Source organism: Melospiza georgiana, chromosome 1, assembly GCF_028018845.1.
Source record: "Melospiza georgiana isolate bMelGeo1 chromosome 1, bMelGeo1.pri, whole genome shotgun sequence".
NCBI lineage: Eukaryota > Metazoa > Chordata > Aves > Passeriformes > Passerellidae > Melospiza > Melospiza georgiana.
The window spans coordinates 13936871-13961830 of record NC_080430.1 but is presented as its reverse complement, the minus strand read 5'-3'; the positions used below and the strand labels follow the sequence as shown (position 1 = coordinate 13961830).

The window sequence follows — 24960 nt, the reverse complement described above, 5'->3', positions numbered from 1 at the left end:
TTGTATCAAATGGCAATTCTCACAAAGAGAACACTAAATGGAAAGGTTTGGTGAAATTGCCTTTATAATGTTTTGAAAAGTTAGCATGCTATGTAAACATTTAGACTGCTCTGTGATCACTGCTTGAAGCTTGGCTTTAGGATGTAAGCTTTGGAAGCTTCATATCTTTGAGACTTTCTGGAGCTTAATCTCAAATACCTATTTCTGAGAAATTTCTCGTAATATTAATATTATTTGTTGAATAGATTGGGAAGAAGGTTTGTATGTCCTATTTCCCTGTTACTATTTCATGCCATTTAAGGAATAATTTAAGGAACTAATTTCAGGGTTAAAAATGCCCTCAATTGTTCTGTTTTCTGAAAAGTGGTTCAGTTTCCTACAACACTGAACAATTGCATAGTGAATGTTGACGAGATCCTGTCTTTGTTTCCGAGAAACATTATTTCTGCAAGGTAATTTGAACCAACATCATGACTTTTTGATAGCAGTGCCTCTTAATAGTAGTTAAAATTGTTTACTTTATTTAAAAAGGGAATTATTTCCTCGACAAGCAGTATCTTATGGATCAGGAATGAAAACTGCTTTTATATTTGGATTAAAAAAAACACCTCAGTGTAAATATGTAAAAATTACAAAAGTTTCTTTAACTTTTTTTTTTTTATATGCAGCATTCTTCATGTTTTTCTTCTTACTCTCATCTCATTTTATGTTTACTGCTCATAGCAGTTACCTTTGGAGCTGTGAACAAAGCTAGGAAGGGAATAATAACAATTTTATATTTGAGTCTGATTTTATTGTTGAGTGTGCAGAATATAGAAATAAGACTTTTCAGTGCAGTTTAATTGAAAACCACAACATTTCTTTTTATTATATAATTTATGTTTGCCATTGTTTTCCTTTTCCGAGTTTAGAGATATTTCATCACATAAATTGAGATCAATCACAGTGTTTTCCCTTTGCATCACTGCTTGTTTCTGTTAATGGATTTAACAGTAAAAGCACAAATATTGAACTATTTCTTAGCCCATAGGTGTTAAGCTGTTTCTCAGCCCATTAGTCCTCAGCACTGAGGGTTGAGAGTCACAGGCTGGGGAAAGCTGTTCTATGGCTGTGCTAGGCTTAGAGAAAATTCAGCTGTTCTTTATTTTTGTTGTTGTTTGAAGCACTGATACACTCCAGCTCTCCTTTTCTTGATACATAAAATTATATATATAACAGGAGTCCGTTAAACTAAATAAGTTTACAAATCCTTCTATGGCTTTATTTAACAGGATGGTTTTTCACTATCTGAAGAATTCTCATGTGTCTTGAGACATCCATCCAAAAAGCATAATTTCTTACCTAATAATTTTTTTCTTCCTAAGTCTGCCCTTTATGTTATTGCAGTGACATTCCACTCCAGTGAATATGTGTGGGTTTTGTTACATTTCTGGAGGTTCTTCCTAACCTTCATGCTGGCAACAGCAGATCTGGTGTGTGATGTCTGAGGGTTGGGTTTTTTTGATTGAAAGGAAAATACAAAGTCTCTGGAGAGAAAAAAACAAATAATTGCAGTTTTAGGCTACAGTTTTAAGCTTTCCTGACCATTTGGAAAGATACATGTCTTTAGTACTTTTACTAGTAAAAGAATTTATTTTTGTGTGTGATAATTATATACATCTGAGCTTTTTTAGATGTGGCAACAAAATCAGTCTGTTTTAGCTATCACTGCTAAAAGCATTTTGTGAAGTCTTAAGCCATCTTACTTAAACATGATGATTGTAATTTTTGCAGGTTTCTGTAGCTGCTTCCAGTGCTGGAAGAGGATCTCCAGCTGTAACTCTAGTGCAGTTGCCTTCTGGTCAAACTGTTCATGTCCAGGGTGTCATTCAAGCCACACAGCCCTCAGTCATTCAGTCACCACACATGCAAGCTGTTCAGGTTAGCTTTTTTATTGTTACATTTTCATGAATATTTGGTACCTCATAATTCTTTTCCCAGCCCATCTTCAGTTTCTCTTCATTCCCACCAGAGCTGCAAGATTTACTCAGATGGCACAGGAAACAGCAGGGGGAGAGGTGGCAAACATCCAACCAGGAGCAGCTCTACAAGCATTGTGTAGCAATTCCTTAATGCTTCCTGTTTATCTTATAAGAAATTGTCTTGGAACTTGGGTCTGAACTTACGCAATAGCAAATTTGTGTCATAACACGGCCTTACTTCAGTGTATCCTGCAGTTTTTAATTTCTATTAAATGCTATGAACCTAGTGTTTCTAATGAGACTCTGAACTCATAAATATTGAAGTATCTGCTATTTTATTTTTGGAAAGGGTCTGGGCCTAGTAGAAGTAAGCATATTGTATCTAGTGGTTCCTTGTTTGGAGCCCCTATCAGGCCCTGTTAGAGCATCTCATATTGCTTTTTGTGGATGTGGATACCAAAAATACAGCCTCAAAACACACATTTATGTGGCAAATGTTCATGTGTTTAAAGTTACTGGAACTAGAAAACAGGGATTGGTGCAAAACATGTAAGACTTTTCAGAGTTTTTAAAAAGTAGAAAAGGCAAGAGAGAATGAATTCGCAGTGTTTTGGAAATTTCTTGGCCTCCCATTGGTGTTTTTTTTTTGTAGCTGGGAAGGCTTCTGCACTAGTTTTATTGAAATCTGTTTGAGAAATGTCAGCTGAATTGCTTTTTGCAGATACAATAGCTATTTCTGATAAGAAAGGTGATACACCTCTCCCTGTTAGGAGAAAAGGGTTTTGCCTGTGGCCATTGCAACACATTAAGCAAAAGCCATGTGTTGTCAGTCTTGAGAAGCCATCTTTAATGGCAGAGGCTTCTTAATAAATTTCCAGTATAATGACGGAAAGACATGTATAAGTAGGATTTATATTTGAGAAAAATAATAAAACTGTGATCAGATAATGAATATTTTATTGTTGAGCAGTAGGTGTAGATGATGGGACCTCAAGGTTTTGAAGTCCTAGATCATTATGGAAAGAGGTGTGGTAGATGCTAATATTTGATCAAACTTCAAGTCAGAACAGAGTATTCAAAGTAAATACTTGTTTTCATTGGAATTCTTCCTAACTAATTTTCCTGAGTAACCTTTTCTCAATAAGCACGTTAGCAATTCCCAGTTTCTCTTCCTTTAGTCAGTGTAGTCAGGACATACATGCAAAGATAGAGGACTTTTTTCAAAGTTCAGAAGGAGAAATTTCTCAGGGATCTCTTGCCAGCTGCTGCTGTGTTGTCTTAGGGGAGTGGAAGTCAACTATTTGTTGTATTGAGTGAACTCTGGCTGTCCACCCTTACCCAAAGGGGTAGAAACAAGAAAGTTTTGTCCCAATTAATACTGACTAATTAGTTCCAACATTTTGCTTTGGTTTCATCTGGATAAGAAAGGGCCTTGAACATGCTGTAGAAGAATCCATTACAGAGGGTGTTCAGCCCTTCTGTGATCCTTTTCAGTACACTATCCTGCCACCTGGAATTTCCTCCAGATCATTTGGCTTTAACTTCTACCTTGTCTCTGCCAGACAGTGGGGAACTTGGGAGATTACATCAGTTTAAAAAAGAAATCAAGAAGTATGCTGAAGGTTGGTGTTGAAGCTTGCATGACCTCTCCCTCAAACATCTGCCATTTTCAACTGAAAGTGCTCAGAAGTTTTTCTCATAATGCTGTTGTTTTTTAGATGAAAAAATACGTTTATAGCATTCCTTATTGTTTTGTTAAATGTTGTTTTATTTGTAGGAAGATTTAAATTGTTGTTTGACTTATTGCTTGCTCCTCCCTGTAGTGTATCAGGTCTTGGAAAGACTTAACATGAGTTTGAAGTTAAATTTGTTCAAATGCAGATGAAGCTGAAATAGGTAAAGTCGAAATCTGAATGATGTCCAGGAAAAAGCTAAATGGTTTGTTTGTTAACAGTATGGACATGGTTGTTTGCTGTTAGAGTGATCTGAAGTGTTCATTTCTCTCTTTGTCATGATAAAAATTAAAGTTTTTGAAACTTCTTGTAGAAAATGTCCTCTTCCACATTGTAGTGGTTTGACACTGGCCAAAATTCCAGGCCCCCATTAAAGTTGTTCGCACCCCCTCCCCTGCGACAGCTGGGCAGAGGAGGGAAAATTTAACAAAGGGTTTCATGAATTGAGGTAAGGACCAGGAGAGAACACTTCGATGGCAAAACAGGCTCAACTTAAAGATACAAAGTGAATTTATAACTAAAAAATCAGAGCAGGATAATGAGAAGTAAAATAAGCCCTTGAAGACACCTTTTTTCCTCCAGCCCCCCCCTCCTTCCCACTGACAGTGCAGGGAGACAAAATGTGGGAGTTTTGGTCATTTTGTCACCCAAGGTTTTCCTCTGCTGCTCAGGGAGAGAAGTTCTTCCTCAGTGAGACTGTGGGGTCCCTCCCCTCCATGGAGACAGTTCTCCATTCATTTCTCCAGCATGGCTCCAATCTCTTGAGCAGCAGGCCTCCCAAAACTGCTGCAGTGTGAGTCCCTCCCATGGCAAACCATGCTCCCAAAACTGCTGTGGCATGGGTCACTGTTCCACGGGGTGCAGCCCTCCAAGGACAGGCTGTTCCAACTTGGGAGCAAGACCTGTCTCCTCATGCATTTCCCGCTGGTCCATGGCCTCCTCCAGGCATCCACCCACTCTGGCATGGGCACCTCCCTTGTGGGCTGTGGGGGATCTCCCCTGGATCCCCATGGGCTGTGGGGCACAGCTGCTTCACCGTGGTCTTGCCATGGCCTGCAGGGGAATCGTGGCACCAGCATCTGGAGCACCTCCTCCTCCGCTGACCTTGGTGTCTCCATGTTGTTTCCCTCACATGTTCTCACTTCCTCCTCTTTTCTGGCTGGAATTGAAACCGTGTCCCCAACCTTTGTTTTGATTTCTTCCTAAATATGTTAACACAGAGGCGTTACCACCATCTCTAATTGGCCCGGGCTTGCCCAGTGGTGCATCATCTGCAGAGCCATTGGGATTGGCTCTACTGGACATCATGGAAGCTTCTAGCAGCTTCTCACAGAAGCCATCTCTGCATCCCCTCTGCTACCAAAAACAATGCCATGCAAAACCAATACACGCATTAAAATGCTTAAATAATCTTGTAATTATCCTTACCTTCTTCCTAAAGTATGACTGCTCCCAACTTCCTCAGCCATCTTCACAAACTGGGGGGACTGTTGGTAGCTGTTAGTGTAATGTGACAATTTAAAGACAATTGAGGTCTTGTTTTTCAACTATTTGTCCTGGGACAAATAGATAATTTATTAACCCCCAGGCCCCAGCAGAATGCAAATTCTGTTTTGAGTTAGGATGCCCAGGCTCTTTCTTGACTGTGCAATACGATCTTGCTTCTGAAGGGTTATGCCAGAGGCTTGAAGATTGATCCATGAGGAGATTGCTGAAGGCACTTTGGGAGGGAAATGTCTTTCAGAATCTCTCTGTGCTGCTCAGCATTGGTCTCTCCTGCAAAGGGAGGAATACAAATTTCTTGAAGCACCTGGATCCCTACAGTCACCTGGATTCTCTGATGTCTGGTTTGGAGCTGTGCATCTGTACACATTCAGAAGTAACTCTCACTGCCTAGGTGGCAGATGTAGAGTTGTAATGATGTTTGTTGTGTATTACCCAGCCAAATGAGGCTACATTAAATATTTTTACACAGAAGTGTAATGTAGTAAAATTAACAAGTGAGGAGATAATTTTGTTCTGCAATAACCTGCAGTTCTTTCAAGTTGGAGTTCTAAAGGTTTGAGTTGAGCTGACCCAGACCTATAAATTTCCAGAACATTCCAGACAGTCATTTTCTACTGAAGTCAGGCAGATTTTGTTTCTGGTACCAAACACTGAGGATTGGCAGATGCATTAATTCCAGAGCTCTTCCTTGTATTCCCTGACCTTCCACTGCAGCTGGTTCAAACACTTGAATTCTTCTTGTCTCTTACATCGTGTTTGTTGAGTGTTAGTTTAACAAAGTGCTTAATCTGAAACTGCAGTCTGGTCTGTCTTCATGTGAAAAGATTTTCACACTATTTCAATTTGAAAATCTCACCACAGCAATAGTTCTGAGTAGAATCCAAGAAAATAAAGTCTTTTCCTTGTTCAATAATGACTTTCAGTTCTGTGAAGTAAGATAGATGCTGGTCAAGAGTGTGATTCATATTGTCTGGAGTAATCTTAAAAGAAGAAGAACATATGAAAATACTAAAGGTCTGAGAAAATGAGATACTGCGCATTTCTTAGGCACTTCCAAAACTCATACAACATTGCTAAACAATGCCTTTGCATTTATGAATGTGTTAGTAAGTCTAATAAATGTGTATATTTAAATAAAGTTAATTTTTAAATAGCTTTGGTGTGGTATGAAGAAACTTTTATATTGTGTACTATCATTTAAGGCACATTAGTGCAGTATTCTGTATTTTAGATGTTTGACTTCACTTTTAAGACCTAATTAAATTGAATAATATTTTTATATTTAAAGAAATCTGTTTCCAGTACTTTTTCTAAGTGTCATTCACAAAAAAGTAACCTGGATTTTATTGACTTACTCCTTTTTCAAATGGAAGATGTTATCTGAGTGGCTGTGTCTGGATAGCTTCAGAATTTGCAATTTGCATTGGAAAAAGTAGTCCAAAAATCACATGATTAGTGATAAATAAGTCAACAAACTTCCCATATGTAAACATGGAAGGAGTTTTTTTTAAAAAAATTACTCTGCTGCTCTTTTTTTAATGAAGTTATGAATTTCAGGAACTTTGCTATTACAGGTAGCATCGATTGCAGATGAAGCTGCACAATCAGAAGTGATAATTGATTCTCAAAAACGTAGGGAAATACTTTCAAGAAGGCCTTCATACCGGTAAGGACTTTTAATTTTGGTTTTGCTGGTTTTAAAGGCAGCTTACTTATTACAGCAAAACTGTCTGATAAAAGTCAGTTCTTTGATTTTCTCAAGAGTATGGATCTTCAAGTACATAAAATTACTTACATTCTCTTTTTAGAAAAATTTTGAATGAGCTCTCCTCAGATGCACCTGCAGTAGCGAAGATTGAAGAAGAAGAGAAGTCAGAAGATGAAGGAACGCCTTCTGGTATTTCTGCAGTGGCCATGCCAACCAGCCTGTATCATACTAACACAGGGCAATACCGTATGTGTGCAATGTACTACGTGGTGATGCAGAGCATAGCATAGCTTTGTTTCTAGCAGTTACTAATGCACTAGGGGTGTTTGATTTTCATGAAGAAGAGTAAGAGATTCTGTATTTTAAAGTAATTATTATTAATTTTTTCTAACATGGGGATTATCGACTTTTAATCTTGTAGTATTTGTTGGCTGCTAAATTGAGTCGTCCTAGAGCTTCTATGCATTAAAATGGAGAGGTGAGGCTCAGCTGAAATGAAAAACGTTGACACCTTCATGTGAATGTTTAATGATACAAATCATTGCAGTTTCAAATTCTTGTGATTTGTTATGTATTAGCGCTATTCATTATATGAAATGGCAAGTAGAATTTTTTGAAATGTAAGGCTGGAGTATGAAATTACTTGTTAAGTTCCAATTTTCTTTCTTAAAAGAATTATGTCTTTTTGTCACCAGTTTTTAAGTATCTGCACTTTTATCACAGAACTAACTGAAATCATGGTTTCCAACATTTGATACATCATCCAAATGCAAGTTCAAAGTTATGCTCACTGTTCTGTTCTATAGATTTGCTTTTAGATATTTTTATTCCTGTATTTTTAGTAGAAGTGTTTTATAACTTGCACTCTGTGCCTTCTTTGGACATAATCAGTTATCAGTTTGGATAACTTTGTAATAACAGCTGTTCTTAAAATTCTGTATTTTATAAAGCTACACTCGTACAGTTTGTAGGGGATTTCCATGTTTTTTCATAAGCAGACAGTGCAGGTGTTTTTCCTTTGAAATAATGACAGGAAGGTTGCATAAGAAATGTTGTGAATTTTTTTTCCTGAAATGAGAAAACAGAGGAAGTCTATTAAAACACTGCAATGGCATAGAAAAGAGGATAGAATGGCTCTAGTTATGTTCTACTCATCCTTAGAATTCTTCAGTTATTTTTAATTTATGCAACTAAACTAATCATTAATGATGCAAAGATAGAATTTCCCTATACTGCTTCTATCCGTTCAGCATAGAAAGTAATTTTGCTTGTGCCCCTAGGCTGCTTTTCTTACCCTTCATGTAAGCTCTAGACATAAATAAATGTTTGCTGTGTGATGTCCAGCATCTGAAGTATTCTTTTCTGTGGAAAAGGATACCATCATCCTAAATCACAACTTTTCAGTACAGAGTCCAGCATGTATTAATGTATTCCTGTATTCTAAGAAAAATTAAATATTTTTCTTCAATTTTTGCATTGTATTTTTGATTTTAATTTTAATTAAGAATATATATATTTGCCATTTCAAGGCTTAAAAAAAAAGTGTTATAATGTCTGTGTATTACCTAGTGAGCCTGTAAACCTCTAGGATTTCTAAGAAATTTTAGAGCTTAGGTTTAATCAGGGCTTCCCCTGGGAAGCCAAAGTTGTACTTTGACCATAATATCTTGCAGGAGGTGATTCTTAGGGGAATATATTTTCATTTGAACACACCTATAAACAATAGTGATAGGGAGGTGTTTAAGTGAATTAAACACTTCAAGTGAACACTTAATTCAAAGGTTTTGGTTTCTTGTTCAATCAGACAATTATTTCTGAAAATGAAGCAACAGAGAGCATCACTGACAATGTGAGAACAGAATCCACAAAAATTTAATTAAATCTCATGTGTCTTAATTTAAATTAGGCTATAAGCCAAACTTGGGAGATTCTGTTCTTTGCTGCTTTTTCTTTGAGTAAGTTATAGTTGTAGCATAAAACATGTGCTGTATAATTAAGGTTCTCATCATAATGGGGCATTGCTTCAAAATGCAATGTCAGCCTTCATGGACTTTCTTGGTTTTGGCTCAAAAATTTTGTTTTGAGAGCTTTTTCTTTTTGGAAATAGTTTTTCTTGCTGAATTTATGAGTTCATTAATTGGATTTTTTTTTTAAAGTTCAACTTTGTAAGTTAAAATACCTTTTGCCTTAGCAAATTCTGTGTATTTTAATTAGGCAGGTGGTAGCAAGGATGATAATTTCCTTTTAATAAAGAGGGTCTTAATTTGGAACTTGCTGAAGAGAGCTTGACTGTTGACCCCTAGTCTTTACATATATGAAGCACAGATCTGAAGCATCTCTGAGCCTTCCTGTTGGTTCCCTGTAATCCCCAGGAACTGCTGTTAGCTAAAACCAGGAACATAGGGTGGGAATGTAGCAAATCCAGTGTTGATTTTAGACTGCATATGATGCAGAGGGTCACTCCATGTATCTCCTTCATCTTCACACCTCCTGTCAGTAGCTCTGTGCTTCTGCCTGTCATTCCTGTGCCTGAGGACTCCTCTGTCCCTGGCCAGCATGGGCTGCCCAGGTTCTGCTGTGCAGGCACCCAGTAGTTTGTGTGTTAAGCTTGTGCAGTGTCCGTGGCAATGAAGAGCTGGCCTTGTGGTGTCACCATCTATACTGTGCCCTGGTTTAAAAGAGATGTTTGGTTATTACATTTGCTGGTTCCTTGCTTTCTCTACTGTTCTTTCTATTCCTGCAAAGGAAGGGCAATTTGAACAGATCATTTTGACTGTGTGTTTATGTCTGGATGTCTGGGGTGACTCTTTTTGGAAGAACTTGATAAGTAAATAGTTTGGAAAACAAATGTAATTTTGTCCAATAACAGCATTGATGGCTGTTCTCTACTTAGTTTTCACCAGGCAAAATGACATGTTGCCATGGTTTCCCAATACCTTTTTCCTTGGAGCTTCTTGGCTTGGCTTATGGAAGCAGACAGACTGACATGACCAGATAAAATGTCTTTGCCAGCTACCTCCATCCACACACATGTGACCTTTCTGCCAGGCAAATGGGTAGTTTTGCACAAGATGCTCTCTGGTATAGGAGTCTTGTATTCTTATCTGACTACACACCTACTCTGTTGGCTGTAGTTCTGTCATGTTGGTTGTTTAATACTGTAAAAAATTACTTCCCTCACCTGTGGTAGTGGTCTAATGTGTAAGAGTTGTTTGTTCAGTTGGAGTGTGTGAATCAGTCTCCCCATCCCCCTGCCTCCTTGTGCATATCATGATGATCTGCATGAAAAAGTGCAGGGGGAATGAAAATTATTAAATCTTTACCTATCTGTTTGAATTACTTGCTCTCTTAGAACAGACTTTTAACAATTGAAGAATTAGGAAATCTTTTGGGAAAGACTAATTTTAGTTCAATTTCCAGTTTTGGAAGGGAAAAAGATCTGGGTGTTTCCTCTGGATTAGAGCTGATGATCATACTCAGAGAGTGGTAGTAGTACTGTCCTCGCTCCTAGTTGGAAGAGAAGATGCTGCTTGCATCCATCCACCTGCATGACATTCAGCTACAGGGACTGTCCAGGAAAGTCCTGTACTTATCATAAAAGGCTCAGTTTTCAGTAGAGCTCCAGCACAACAAAGTGTGTGCAGTGGTTGAGATCAGGACAGTGAATGGGGGACAGGCAGTGTGTGTTCTGGGAATGTGGCAGGAATCAGTCCAGTAAGGGAGGCAGCTACTGGAATAAATTCACTTTTGTGTATAAAGTACTGGGTTGGGATCTGAATGAATAATTGCTGGACAGCTGTGATATAATTGTTTACCCAGGTGCACTGTGGAGCTAAGAGCTTTTTATCAGTCTGTGCTGATGTTTTCCTGCTTAGGAAGCCAAACTGACTGGGGTTTATGTGGTAGGGTTCTGTGGTGGTGTAGATGTACCATTCCTGGTGCTAACTCTGACAGGCAGAATTTGGCTCTTTTTAACTTGTCTGGGAGGTAGAGTTGACAAAAATCTTGTTGCTCTTGTCCTGGACTTTGTGAAGAGTAGGGGATACAAAGCTTTACTTTTGTTGCTTCTCTCTGTTTTGTCTTGCCTTAAAATGGGGCACTTTCTGCTTTGGAGGCCAGAATGAAACATCTTGCACTCTCCCCCCTGCCACACTCTTCCTCTTCTCCTCAATGCCTTCTGGAGCCTGTGTGCAGCACCCAACCTACTGTTGCCAAAACAGAACATTTGAAATCAGCAGTCTCTAAAATTCACATATGTATCTAACAAATCCTGTATTGAGATAAGCAGTGCTGAACCTTCAGGAATGGCATCAAATACTGTAATCTGACAATGAATTCAGAGAAGTTGGCAAGCCTCAATCTTTTTTTATGTATGACTTTTATAGCATAGTTTAAATATCTTCTGTGGGAGAAAAGATTTTTTACTCTTTGGGCTTTGGGTTCTCAGCTGAAAGTTTCAGGATTGCTTTTAATTAACACAGGAGATGTGGATTTGGCTGGTGAATCACTTGGTAGATAAGGAGTTGGCTCAAAGAGCTCCAGTCAATAGCTTGACGTTCAGGTGGAGGCCAGCGATGAGTGGTGTCCTTCAGACATCTGGGTCCAGTATTATTTTGTATCTTTGGTTGGAGATGTGGAATCTTTGTGGAGATGTACCTTCAGAAAGTTTGCAGGTGACAGCAGGCTGAATGATGCAGTTGAGACTCAAAGCTCAGTAGAGAGAAGGGATCCCATCCAAAGGGACTGTGACAGAGTAGAGAGGTGGACCCATGCAAACTCCATGATAAGGCCAATGCCAATCATCAATACACAACCCTGTGTATGGCTTGTGGCAATCCTAAATGTGGATATAGGCTGGGCAATGAGTGGATTGAGGACCTGGATGTGCTGGTGGCTGAAACACTGACTATGAGCTGGCAATGTGTGCTTGCAGCCTATAAAGCCAGCCAGATCTTGGGCTGCATCCAATGCAGGGTGGGCAGCAGATCAAGGGATGCAATTCTGCCCCTCCACTCTGGTGAGACCCCACCTGGAGTGCTCCATCCAGCTCTGAGTTTCCAGCCCAAGGCAGACATGGACTTGCTTGAACAGATCCAGTGTTAGAATTAGATGATCTTGAAGGTCCTTTCCAACTCAAGCCATTCTGTGATTCAGTGATATTTCTGTGTTTAACAAAGGCAATGCTAATTTCAAAAGGAATATACAATTAATGATGTCTCTAGGGAATTGCATTTTTATAAATACTTGATTATGGCAAGAAGGCAGTATGATTTTTATTAATGGGGAAAGTATATTTGTTTTTTTCATATTGCTATTTCATTGAGGGAAGAACCCTACTTTGTTCTGTTTCTTTTTTGACGTGAGTATTGGGCTCCATCCAACTGTGTACAGCCTGGTTAAATGTTGTGCTAAACTTTTTCTTACACTAAGGAAAAGATTATTAGTGTTAGACATCTTTCTTTTCCTTTGTCTTGATGTCCTGGATTTTGTTTTCTGAGAGTCAATAAACAACTCTTTTAAGATTTTTTTTTAAAATAACTCCGATGTTAGCATTTAAAACATCACTTTTATATGGCTAGGAGCTATGATTTTTCCCTACATATTTAAACTATTTCAGTAGAGTTAATATTTCTGGAAACATAGAGATAAAATGTGTTGAACATGGCTTTTTGTCTGTTATATGTATGGCATATGCTACACAATAGACTTTATATTTGTGGAAATCAGTATTAATATTATCTAAATTTTATCATAGAATTGGTCCTTAAGCAAGGAGAGGACCAGGAGTCCTGTAAGACAGTGTTTATTGCATGTTTTTTAGCATGTGTTATGTCTTTCTGTTGCCTAACTTCTCTTTTGTTTTTTTCCCCTGTTTAGTTACAATTTCTCAAGGTGGTACAATTCAGGCTGTGACAAATTCGGGAGCTCCTCAGCCAGGTGCTACCATTGTGCAATATGCAGCACAGTCATCTGATGGCACACAACAGTTTTTTGTTCCTGGAAGCCAAGTTGTTGTTCAAGGTATATTTTAATAGTCTACTTTGTTTTCATTTTTTTATATTAAACAATTTTTCTTAAAATGTTTCTTATTTCGTGTTGACATTATTGCACCATTAAGTGAAATACTCATAGCAAGATGAAAGAGTCTTAGGAAAGGATTCAGGTTCTCTGCTTAGTAAGGCTGCTCCTGTGTTTGGTTAAAAAGGATGAAATAGCAGTATAACATCACTTTCTGCTTTGGATTGTCCTTTGCAGATTTTGAGACATGTTTAATTGGAATAAAAGTACTCTTACAGATTGAAGTGAGATGCTGAAGGTGCACATCGTTTAATATATGAAACTAATTTGTTTTTTTCAGCAGTTAATGTTAATGAAACACAAATTTGGAAGATTCTGGGATATGTTTAGGGCAGAATTTCCTTTCAACTTATGGCTCTTGCAGTGACTACAAAGCAGATCCTTTAATGAAGCTAGTTTTCTCACAAAGGAATGCTTTGAAGGTCCTATAAAGTGCACACATGAAGTGATGAAAACCTTTGAAAATGGGAGATAGATTTCTCTATGGAGACACTAAATTAATAGCTATGGAAAATATACAGATTTAAAAAAAAATTTTATTGACAGAGAGAAGTAGGAGGGAGGGCTGTATGAATACTTTCTTGAGCCAAAACAGCTATCTGAAATAAGCCATGAGAAGAGCTAGGAAGTATTTAGATATGTATTCATGGAGTGGATGAGGATCATCAAATAAATGTCGAAATACATTGTTGTTCCAAGACTTTTCCAGAAGCATTTCAAGTGCTTTAAGACTATAAGATGAAAATACCTTAGTCAAATGTTAAGTTTTTATTGTTCAGAGAGTATTGTTACAACTTCCCAAAATGTTATTATGAATACATACTTAACAAAGCATTAAGTCCCAAATTTGGCTGTCCCCAAATCAATTTCCCACTCTAGTGCTGCATGTTTTTCTGAGTATGAGTCTAATATGTTTTCTGTGTGTGTGCCTACACATCCCTTAAATCAGAGGCCGCCTCCATCTCTCCAGGTTCACTGTAATATTTTATAGGTACTGCTTTGATTCTTCAGAGCTTTGGTGTCAGGGGCAGAAAGAATAACTCCTCAGCTGCTTCTTAAACTTCCCATCTGTGAAGAAGCACAGCATTTGAGGATTTTGTCTGGCAGCATTTCAGTCCTTGGGAATTCCATTTGACTGATTTTTCCTTTACAGACTCTCCATTACAGAGCTGTTCTCTGACAGGGCTGCTCAGTCTCAGCAAAGGGCTCCACAAGATGGAATTGCCCTTAAAGTGTTTTGCCTGTGATGGAAACTTTCAAAATGGATTCAGAGACAGTAACTGAATGCCTTCTACATCCTATTTCTGGAAGCATCTAGATACTTTTAAGTAAATGGATTTGTTCTCTGTCCCTGCTCAGAGAAGTTTATTTCCTGGAATTCTCTGTTCCTTTGGTTTAAAGTCCAGTGCTTTAGTGAGCCTCATAGCTGTTAACGTAGTCAAAAATGTGACATAACATACAGGGAAAAGTACAAAGCAAACACTAAATGAGCATGAACTTGGAGATGATGAGAAGTTAAAGGGCTTCAACTTACTCTACATGCTATTGATATTAGAAAATCTTTAGGAAAAAACAAAACATCTACAGTGAAAAAAAAAAGTATAAAAACATTGTAAAAATGTTTACAGCAATACAATTGTATGAATGCAGCAAACCTGAGTTAATTATGATGGAGTGAGACAATGGAATAAGTTGAATATACAAGTGTCTGAAATGTCCTTATTACAGCTCATCCTGCCTGTGCCAGAAAGTCTGTTGGCTCACAGGTTATGAACATTTGTCATTGATGTACACTTTGTAGTTGACTGTTCACCTAATATTGTGATAACATAGATTATAATAGAAAAATTATTCTGCTTACTAATCCTACCACTTACATATGTATTTTTATAATGATTTTGGGTAGCAGCATATAATTTATTTCCTTTATCATAGAAGAAGAAAAGAATATAACAAATACCTGGAAACAGAAAAGATCTGTTTCAAAATCTTTCAGATAGCATATGTATTAATTTTTTTTCTAAAGTATTTGTTAATGAATCTCATGTAATAATGGATAAGATCACATAAACCTTGTGTTTGGTATTTTCTGATAACCTGTGATGTGGAAAAATACTAGGATAAAAGTGCCAAATATATTGATCCAATTGAGTGACATTGTATTTGCTACAAGTTTACATTTGTAAGCAAAATAAGAGGCCGTTCTAGTGTCTGGGCAGTTTCCTAACACATTAAGGGTTAAGGATTTTTTGCTATCTGAAGAAGGAAGTGTTTTGATGATTAGTGAAAGTGAGTGTAGAAAAGTTATATAAAAATCATTCTGTTGGGATCTATGTGTAGTTTCATTACATTGTTAGTGATGTTTGAAATCTGTGGCTTGAACTTCTTGTGCTTTAGTTCTGATCTTCTGCACATCTGATCCTGAAGTGCTCCTGTAATCACAGAACACTCCTGTAAACAGAGGATGTAAAACACAGAACATCAATGCAAACATTGATGCTTCCAGTGCTGCCATCCAGCACAGTTTCACAGTTGATAAATTGCCAGTCTGAATTTGTTTGGTACAAACACCTTAGAAGTTTGTTGTGCCCTACATACAAACCAGTGCTTGGACTCTTGGTCTGAAACTATTTCATTTGCATTGATGTAAATAAGGAGTAACTCTCTTAGAGCTGAGCTGTGGTTTTTTTTTTTTAATTTATATTTTTAAAACAGAGTCAAACAGATCTCTTGGACATATTTTGAAAAAGGAGGGAAGAGGGAAGAGGTAGCCTTTACCCAGAGTTACTGTTCTGCTTGGTACATCATCTGAAACTACTGGCTTTAGGTTGACTTACTTCATTGGAGTGTTCCTTAATAATTTCTGAAGCTTTTAACTGAAATTAAATGAGTGGGTTGTGGGTTTTCCTGCAAAGCAAGGAGCTCTAGCCTTTCATTTACCCATTTGTTACAGCTTATTAAGCTTTCCTGTCTTGCATGTCTGTCCAACAGAGTTCTCTGCCTTTTATTGGAACTCTTCCAATGAAAACAACTGCATGTCTGTTTTAAATTTCCTTATTTTCTATCCAATCATGTCTTTATCATTTGGATTCATTCATGAATGCTAGAGCCACATTTTCATTTCTGTCAGTCAGTGCTGTGAATTTTCAGGTCTTTCTTAACAGCCTGCTTTGTGGTGAGTGCTTTCTGTAGCTTTATGAATAATTCAGGGGGAAAGAACAAAGCTAGGATTTATAGCAATATGGAAGAGGAAAAAAAAACCAGGTTTACTGGAAAAGGAATTCTTTGGGCTGCAGTTTCAGGGAGCTGTTCCAGTGATGGAGCATGTTAATGACAGCGGTAAGCAAGTGAGGTCATTGTGATGTCAGTGCTCTTGCTTGTAATCCTGCACATGCTTGGTAGTTTGGAACAGTTCATGCTGAGCTCTGGTAGAGGAGCAGCAGAATCGTGTGTGCAGAAGTTGATCATGGCTGTGACAGGAGATGAAACAGGTAAAAATTTTGTTAGCCTTTGACATGGTATTTTTGTATGTCTGTGCAGTGTTTAGTTAATATTTGTGGCGTTTTCTTTTGAACCTGTTGCTGTAATTCTTTCATCTCTCTAAAGTCATGCAAATAGCTTCTAATTCTCTCTACTTAGTGTAGGATTCCAGAGCAATTTTAACAGTTTTGTTTGGGGGGGGAAAAACTAAAAATCACTGCTAGTGCATGAGTTTTTGCACAGATTGATTCAGTAACTGTTCTTTATTATTTGATGGAGGATTTTGCTGAAAACAATCCACCACTCTACTTTTGCATTTTTCTTTATTGTGGTGATAGTCATATATGTTGCTGTGTTTATAATTGCTTTTTCTTTTGTAAAAATGACAACTGCCTTTTTTATTGAGCAATAGACGCTACAAATTTGATAGCCATGGGCTTCAGCCTAGCGTGTAAATCAACCCTATGCCCCAAGTATTAAAACACACTGAATGGAAACAGATTGGAGGGCAATAATTGAAGTATTGTAGCGCCTGCTTGTTTTCTCCTCCACTGTTAAAATGGTCTGTTCCTCAGCTAATTGAGTTCAAAAGGCTGACGTCATTAGATTTCCTGGAATCGTGTTGCAGTAGGGAACTGGAAAAGTTAAACTCCAAACAAGATACACATTGACGTCAGCTCCAAGTCATGCTGCGATTTAGTCAGTTCCTTTCTGCCTCTCAATTGCCTCCGGCAGCTCGGTGCCATTAACTGCTTCCCTGCCGGCTCCTACGTGCTGCTGCTCACTGCTGCCGCGCTTGTTTCATTAATCCAGAGATAAATATCTGCTCAGGGTCCATGCATTTAATGCTCAAAGGGATAATGATTCATGCCATTCATGCCTTGTGTAGCCTGTTTAGTGGTGAAGTTAAAAACCCCTTGGTAATCAAGTCCCACCATTATGACTCACAGAGGGGGAGAATAGGCATCCAAATGCATCGGGCATTTTTTCTCTTGGATAGTCACTGAAAGATCAGAGTGCAGGGATGCTCTCTAGTGTTCAGCAAGTTACTTTTTCCAAGAGGTGATTGCTTTTTTATTTTTTTTAATGCATGTTTGGTTTTTTTCACTAGTTGTCTGTTGGCTTTCTTAATTTTCTTTTTGCAAGTCTCAACTAAAAGCTTCAGGTTTTCAGTGACTTTTTACTCCCCTTGCATTTTAAGGGGTAAAAAAAAAAAAAAAAAAAAAAAAAAAATTATTACCCCGGGCAATGTGATAGGGAAATGCACCAACTCCAGGTTTGTTGCTTTGTTAACACTCTCAGTTCTGTTTCTGGTACCTTAGGAATTACATTAAACCTTGGTGAAGTGTCATTAGAAATGGCCAAAGAAGTCTGGGAGTCTGGATGAAGTGTGTAGGACATTTATCTCAGATGCTGAAATGGAAGGTATTCTTCACTGTAATACAGAGACATAATTAAGCTTAAAATAACTTTGAAAAAAATTAAATTTATCCCACTGTGTTTAGAGCCTGTTTCATCTTTCCAAAGGTCATTTTCTGGGGAACTCAGTTACATTGTAATTTCTTGAGCTAATACACAAAACATTTTTCAATCTTCAAAATATATTTTTGCAATGATATATCGGAAAATATATATTATTGCACAGCTAAAAGATACTTTGTCAATGCTATGCTATGCTTTCTGTTTCTAAACAGTGGTGTCTGGATTGGCAAGGTCAGTACCACCAGAATAGTTGTTTATCGGTGTCCCTGTGCTGGCAGGTTTCTAAGTGAGACAACTGTCAGGCAGAGACTGGGACCTGCTCAGACTAGAACATTTACCAGTGGTGTTTGCTGATCCCAGCTGAGATAGGGACTTGCTTTTGTTAAGTCTTGCTGGAGGTACATGATCACACTGAGTCCTCTGCACAAAAGCTGCAGTAAGTCTGTTTGCTGCCATCTGAGCTTAAGTCAAACACAGACAACAAATTAGTTGGTCTTGCCAGGCTGAGGTGATCTGGTTTGTGGAGCTTTCCCACCATGACTTCATCTACAGAATGGTTTGCTTGGATTTCTAATTCATTGTAGCTATGGCAAATTAAGGTAACATCTCTTTAATATCTAGTGATGAGATAGGAAAAGATAGTTCTTACCATAGAGTCTCTAAGATGTATGTAATGTGGCCAGCATAATGGTGAGCCTGAAGAGTTGCTAAAATTCCACTTTTATAGTTAGTGAGCTGAGGTACCATTCCATTGATGTGACTGGGACTGCTAAGAAATGTGGAGGATTTAAAGGGTTAAGCAATTCCCCTGTAGATGTACAAGATGACCAAGCCCTGTGCTCAGGGCAGCTGCCTGTCATTGCTCACAGGGCTGTTCTGAGCTGATTTCCCCCTCCCTCTCTCCCTCCCACATCCCTGGGGGATTATCCAGGTCAGTTCACTGGTCCAGTTCATCTTGTAATTCCACAAACACTTTTACCCACAGGACTGAGGAGGGGGGGAGGTGCACGGGGTTTAAGCTGATAATGATTTCAGGACATGGCTGTGGAATTGTAGTCCAAGCACAACTTGATTCCATTTTTTTTTTGTTTGTTTTGAACTAGTGAAGCACTTACATTAATATAGTAAGAATAATAGTATATTTTTATTAGATTTATTTTTTCTCCCCTATAGTTAACTGCTCAATCTGTCAGCCTCTCCAAGATGTTTTTGTTGACCTTTTATTTTTCCAAGTTGACCTGGTGTCAGCTGGGATAGAGTTAATTTTCTTCCTGTTAGCTGGTACAGTGCTGTTTTTTGGTTTTAGGATGAGAGAGGTGTTGATAGCTCACTCATGGTTTGGTTGTTGCTCAGCAGTAGTTGCACTAAGTCAGGGACTTTCCAGCCTCTCATAGTCTGCCAGTGAGTGGGCTGGGGGTGCACTCAGAGCTGTGGGGGATCCCACCCAGAACAGCTGACCCCAGATAACCAGAGGGATATTCCATACCTAAGGCATCATGCTCAGCATATAAACTGGAGGGAAAGCTGGCCTGGGGCCTGCTGCTCAGCAGCAGGCTGGCCATCAGTTGGTGAGTGGTAAACAATTGCTTCTAATTTGCATTAATTATTTTTATTGGGTTTATTTTTCTTTCTTTTTGTTATTTTCCTTTTCATTATATTTATTATTTTATTTTATTTCCATCAAACTGTTCCCATCTCAACGTATGAGTTTGCTCTACCTCATCCAGCTGGGAAGCTGTGTGGGTGGAGTGAACAAGTGACTGACTGTGGTGCTTAGTTGCAGGCTGGGGTTAAACTGTGAGACATGTTTTTCCATTATTTGAATAATGCTTTGGAGAATTAAAGTATAAAATAAGTGTAACAATAGCCTCTGAAACATCAACTATATACAGTTGCTTTAATGACACAATTTGAATTTTTGTTCTCTCATATGTAAATGTAAAATATTAATGGAAGGAAATAGGTAAATACTTGCTCAGAATGTAAAGAGGAGTATGTTTTTTGTTTGGTTTTGTTTTCTGTCAGACAAGACACAAGTACTTAGGACTTCCCCAGTGTTTTTAAGTTGAGGTACATCATGTAGGGACAAGTACATCTGAAACAAAGAAATGACGTGAGTCTGTGAGAAAGGTGTTGGTTTCCAGTCATATCAGATCAGCATTTAGCTTGGGGAGGGCACAAAACTGCTAAGCTCAGGAGCTGAATCTGAACTTTTGCCCTCTGATTTACTGTGCAGTTACACTCCTTCCTGTGCAACTGCCACTGCCTCCTGTTGCTGCTAATGCTGCAGCATCCCATGTGTGGTCCTCTTGCCCAGGGAACAAATGCCTGAACATCCTGAGCACTCGTCTGTTCCTTTTCATTGCAGCAACAGCAGCTCTCACTCCTTATCCAAGGGTTGCCAAACTGCTTTTGTAGGAGGAGGAGAAGCTGTAAAGCTGGTAGTGTTGCTATCACAAGGAAGGAGGAGAAAGTTGTCGTCCGAAGCAAATTGAATCCTGTACAGGGAGAACAGGGTAGCATATAAACCTCAGTTTATATGCAGGGCCTTCCTTTTGTGGGATTATGCAAACAGGAAGTGTCACTGCCTGAACTGTTTCTCAAACTGCTTTCCTCATGTTGTATGAAGAGAGCCATGTGGAAGCTTTCAGTCCAGCTGGCTGCTGGGGCCACATGCTAGAGCAATTCAGACGCTTGACAATATGGAAATAAATGCTATTAAGATAAAAAATATAGTTGTGTCATTACAGACGTGTGCAATAATTTATGTATCTGGGATCCTGGATAAATCATTGTCAGAAATCTGTTATTTTCAGATATACTTTTTTTTTTTCCATATGTTTTAAAATATGTTTCTTTTTTGCAGCTGCCACTGGAGACATGCCAGCTTACCAGATCCGAACTCCCACAACCACCTTACCTCAGGGAGTGGTGATGGCAGCCTCGCCAGGGACGCTGCACAGCCCTCAGCAAATGGCAGAAGAGGCCACACGCAAGAGAGAGCTGAGACTTTTGAAAAATAGGTAAGTCTATACAATAACTCATGGTCAGTGTTGTAAACTACCTCCCCCACCCCCTCAAACATTATAACAAAGTTTTCTTCTTAAGGTCATGAGCACTGCCTGTAATTGATGAAGGGAAGGCAGGAAATTCTTTTCAGTCATCCCATGTCCTTCTAGGACAGAGTATTGGTTGTTAACTCTGGAAGATTAGAGTTGACCTTAAAGCCATGGATTTTTAGTTTGAAAATATTAGGTGATTCAGAAATCAATATCAGATAATTTTTGTGATGATCCAGAGTTACACTTTTTGTTGCATTTTACTTCCTGTCCTCTCCCACTACTGACAGTAAAATGACCAGTAGGGCCTCTTTCATTTTAAAACATCCCCACAAAGAATTGTTTAGGAAAATAGCTGAGGATCTCATTAGCAGCTGTCCATTAATGATGCTGTGAAGAGGACTTATTCAAAGATGGAATGATAATTATAGACTTTGCCAAATACTTGGCTGCTGGGATGAGATACTTTGCAGTGCCCCTGTCATTTTGTGAGGCCCATTGTGTGAAGTTGCTGTATATTTTTTAATTAGTTGTCATGGACTAGACTGAGTGTTGTAAATGTCAGTCTTTCTCTGTGCAGTCTTCTTGCTATTCCTTGGGGAGTCTGTCTTTTTAAAATGTGTAGCCACTTCTGCCATTGGCAGATTAGTAGTAGAAATAGTCTGCTCTGCAGATTTCTAATACACTGCTTAGCCACTTGTCTTATAATTGAATTAATGGTATTGCTTTGCTCTCATGCCTGTCCTTTATTTTAAATTACTTACAAGGATCACTGCATTGTTGTGCCTCCTTTTTGTTTCTTCTTCCTTCAGTTTTAAAACTAATGCCTATGCTATAGCTCATAACTTGCTGGAATTTTAGCCTCTCACAATTTGGTAGTTTGTCATGTTCCAAGGTAGTAGAGGAGGACTCCCAGTACTTCTAATATTTCTTCTGGATTTGAATGCTTGTTTAGTCACATGCTTCTTAACACACTAGCCAAAGTGTTTAGCTCAAATATTAGAGACTTTTGAGCAGAACTACAAAATGGCTTCAGGCTATCATTTGCCAGCAATAAAAACTACAGACTCATGTGGCTGAAATGTGTTCAGGCAGCCAGTTCTGAAATGCTAATAAATTGTATTTGTTTGGATTAAATTGTATTATGTATTGTTACAACATGCAGTAAGTTTTTATCTTCATGTAAGCTTGGCATCTAGTTTTTATCTGAAGAGAGTAGTGTTATGTTTGTGTTTTTCTGAAAGTATATTCTCTGGGTTTGGTTTTAAGATTTTGATGGCAGAAGACAATGCTCCCGATAAACAGACAAAGTAGAATGTGACTGGAAGAAGAAATGCTGCTTTCCATCCTAATGTTTAGTGCAAGTCAAGTCAATACATCATCAATTACTCCCTGTTTTTCTCGATTCTTCTGTGTATTGGTTCCATCTTTGTATTTGGTGATGCTGGATGCGTTTCAAGTTCTAGATGTTTTGGATTATATTTTAACTATGTTACTGCTTTTGGCTGTTATCCGATGTTCTGTTTGTGCAATCCAGCAGTTGTTGGTGGTGGTTGTTGTTATTGTGGAGCCACAGGGATTGCAGGTAATTGCATTTATCCAGTCTTTGCCATATTGTGGCTGTTCCTGTAGTCATTTGCCTTGTATTGGTTCCAGGGAAGCTGCCAGAGAATGTCGCAGAAAGAAGAAAGAATATGTCAAATGTCTTGAAAATCGTGTGGCTGTGCTTGAAAACCAAAACAAGACTCTCATTGAGGAACTCAAGGCCCTCAAAGATCTTTATTGTCATAAAGCAGAATAACTGTCTTTCATTTGGACCTCCTTTATTATGAACTTTAATCAAGGCATGAGAGGAAGCAATTCTACAGATTGCCATATGAACTTGAGAAAGAGACACTTGAGGCCCTTGTGGAACCCAGTTTTGCTTAGTGTTTTCAGACTGATTTGGGAGATATTCCAAAATTTGGAATTCTGTCATAGTCTCCATACTCTGCTGAGCTTTCTAATGGCATGCAAATGGCTTTTTTGTTTGCACTTTTTACTTCTGCTTTTTGCAGGGAAGCTGCTAAAGAATGTCGACGTCGGAAGAAAGAATACATAAAATGTCTGGAGAGTCGTGTTGCAGTGCTAGAAGTTCAGAACAAGAAACTTATACAGGAGCTTGAAACCCTAAAAGACATTTGCTCTTCCAAAACAGATTAGTAAAAATATTTATTATACTGTGAACTAAGATATGTCCAGTTGCTTTGTAAGACAATACATAGCCAACATGACTTACGGCTTTCTCTTTGTGTCATTTATAATATATTCCAACTCCTAACATTCCTGAATGCTTTCCTGCTTTTTGTCAATTCATAGCTCTAATTTCAGGTTTTTCATGCACCATCCTTCTGTCTCCCAAGGAGCCAAATGTTAAAAAATATAACAAAGTAAAAAAGTGCATAATTTCTAAGAGCTGTTTCTTTGCCATGTATTTACAAATTACTTTTACATGTTACTGAGTGTCCTGCACATTAAAAATATTTTGCAATTGTTTTAGATGAATCATAAAGATAATGCATCCAGTAATACAAGAAAATCAAACAACCCAAGGTATCTCAGGAAAGAGTTTATAAAAGAATGTTATGATTATATGTATGTACTAGCATACTAGTCTACAGATGATTTTATGGCATATTTTTATATTAGTTGCTTTGTGGAAAAAAGTATTGTATTGCTGTCACTGAGTGCCATGGTTAAAGATAGTTTTTAATAGAACCATGTTGTTTAACCTGTGTAGTGTCTGATTTCCTTTAAAAACCTGGTTGAGATGCTTTAAAATCCATGAGTATCTGAAAGAAGACAAAGGGAAAAAAGCACACCTAAGCTCATGACATGATGCTAAATATATTGTAAATACCTGTAAGATGCTCTCTGTTATATGGCTGCTATTTACTTAAATTTTCTGTATTCTGCAGAATATTTGATTCACTGGAGGTCTATATATCAAAATTTAAATGTTCATCCTGAATACTTCACATTCTAGATCCTGTACACCTGTAGATAGTTGCTGGTAGTGAAGATTGATGGTGCATCACCCACAAGTCTAGGATTGATTCTTTTCACAATTTCAGCAAACAAAACAGGTGGTCAAGGTGTCCTAAGGAAGGGAGCTTTCCAATAAGTAATTATTTGCTGATTCACTGAGTTCTGGAGTAGCCTACAGATGAGAGCTGAAGATTTTTAAAATAAACCCATGTTTAAACCAGATTACAGCTCTCATAAATGCAGTATGTGCCAACTTTCCATTGTGCTTTGAAAAAACTAGTGTATATGCAAAGTTGCTTCTGGGTACTTTTTAAATTCAGGAGTGATCTAATTGTTTGGCCAGTACAGTCTATGAGCAGAGTATTTGGGAACTTTGCTGGAACTAATGGCCTTACAGATGTGGTAGGAGGAGAGGCCTGTTTCCTACTTAATTGGCTTTACTGAGGGTGTGTGTGTGTGTGAGAGAGTGTGAGTGTATGGAAGGGGAGGAGGGATGGAATCATACTGAAGTCATTGAGACTTCCTAATTTAATTTAAACTCAATTTGCATTTAACCCTCTTCACTCTGACCCTCTTGGGGTAGATTGGTTTATGTATATGATTTTTTCTTCTTTCCTAAATTACTTGAAATATGTAGGATAATATTCTTGACTATTTTGAAAATATCACTAGGTACCTAAGTGGCACCATTTGTAAGAAGAGGTATTCTCTCTCACTTCCTGCAGCCACATCAGTTGATTAAGGAGGTAACAAGATACCTCTGACCTCTAAGGCTCTGATGCAGGTTTGGAACAAAAGTAAAGTAAACATTGAAATATCTTCTTTACTGTGAAAATACATCTGAAGTGCTAAGGTCAGCAGAAGTCAAAGTTTCTGTTCAGATTGGGCAGGATGAATGCAATCTGCAGGTCCGTTTTACAGCCTCT

General features: G+C 38.1%; 1 protein-coding gene across 7 annotated transcripts in view; it reads left to right on the top strand.

The window, feature by feature from the left end:
* CREM (cAMP responsive element modulator) overlaps positions 1–23777 on the top strand; it is a 35270-nt gene extending 11493 nt beyond the window's left edge. The window contains exons 3-8 of one of the 7 annotated variants that reach the window (XM_058020890.1): positions 1774–1920; positions 6775–6866; positions 7009–7154; positions 12786–12929; positions 20815–20971; positions 23065–23777. In XM_058020890.1, the coding sequence (XP_057876873.1) occupies positions 1774–1920; positions 6775–6866; positions 7009–7154; positions 12786–12929; positions 20815–20971; positions 23065–23209 (831 nt within the window). In that variant the 3' untranslated portion in view covers positions 23210–23777. Of the gene's footprint in view, positions 1–1773; positions 1921–6774; positions 6867–7008; positions 7155–12785; positions 12930–16385; positions 16478–20814; positions 20972–22663 lie in introns of those variants that run through there. The other 6 variants (XM_058020899.1, XM_058020882.1, XM_058020916.1 and 3 more) reach the window with 6 other exon arrangements.
* The last annotated feature ends 1183 nt before the right edge of the window (positions 23778–24960 follow it).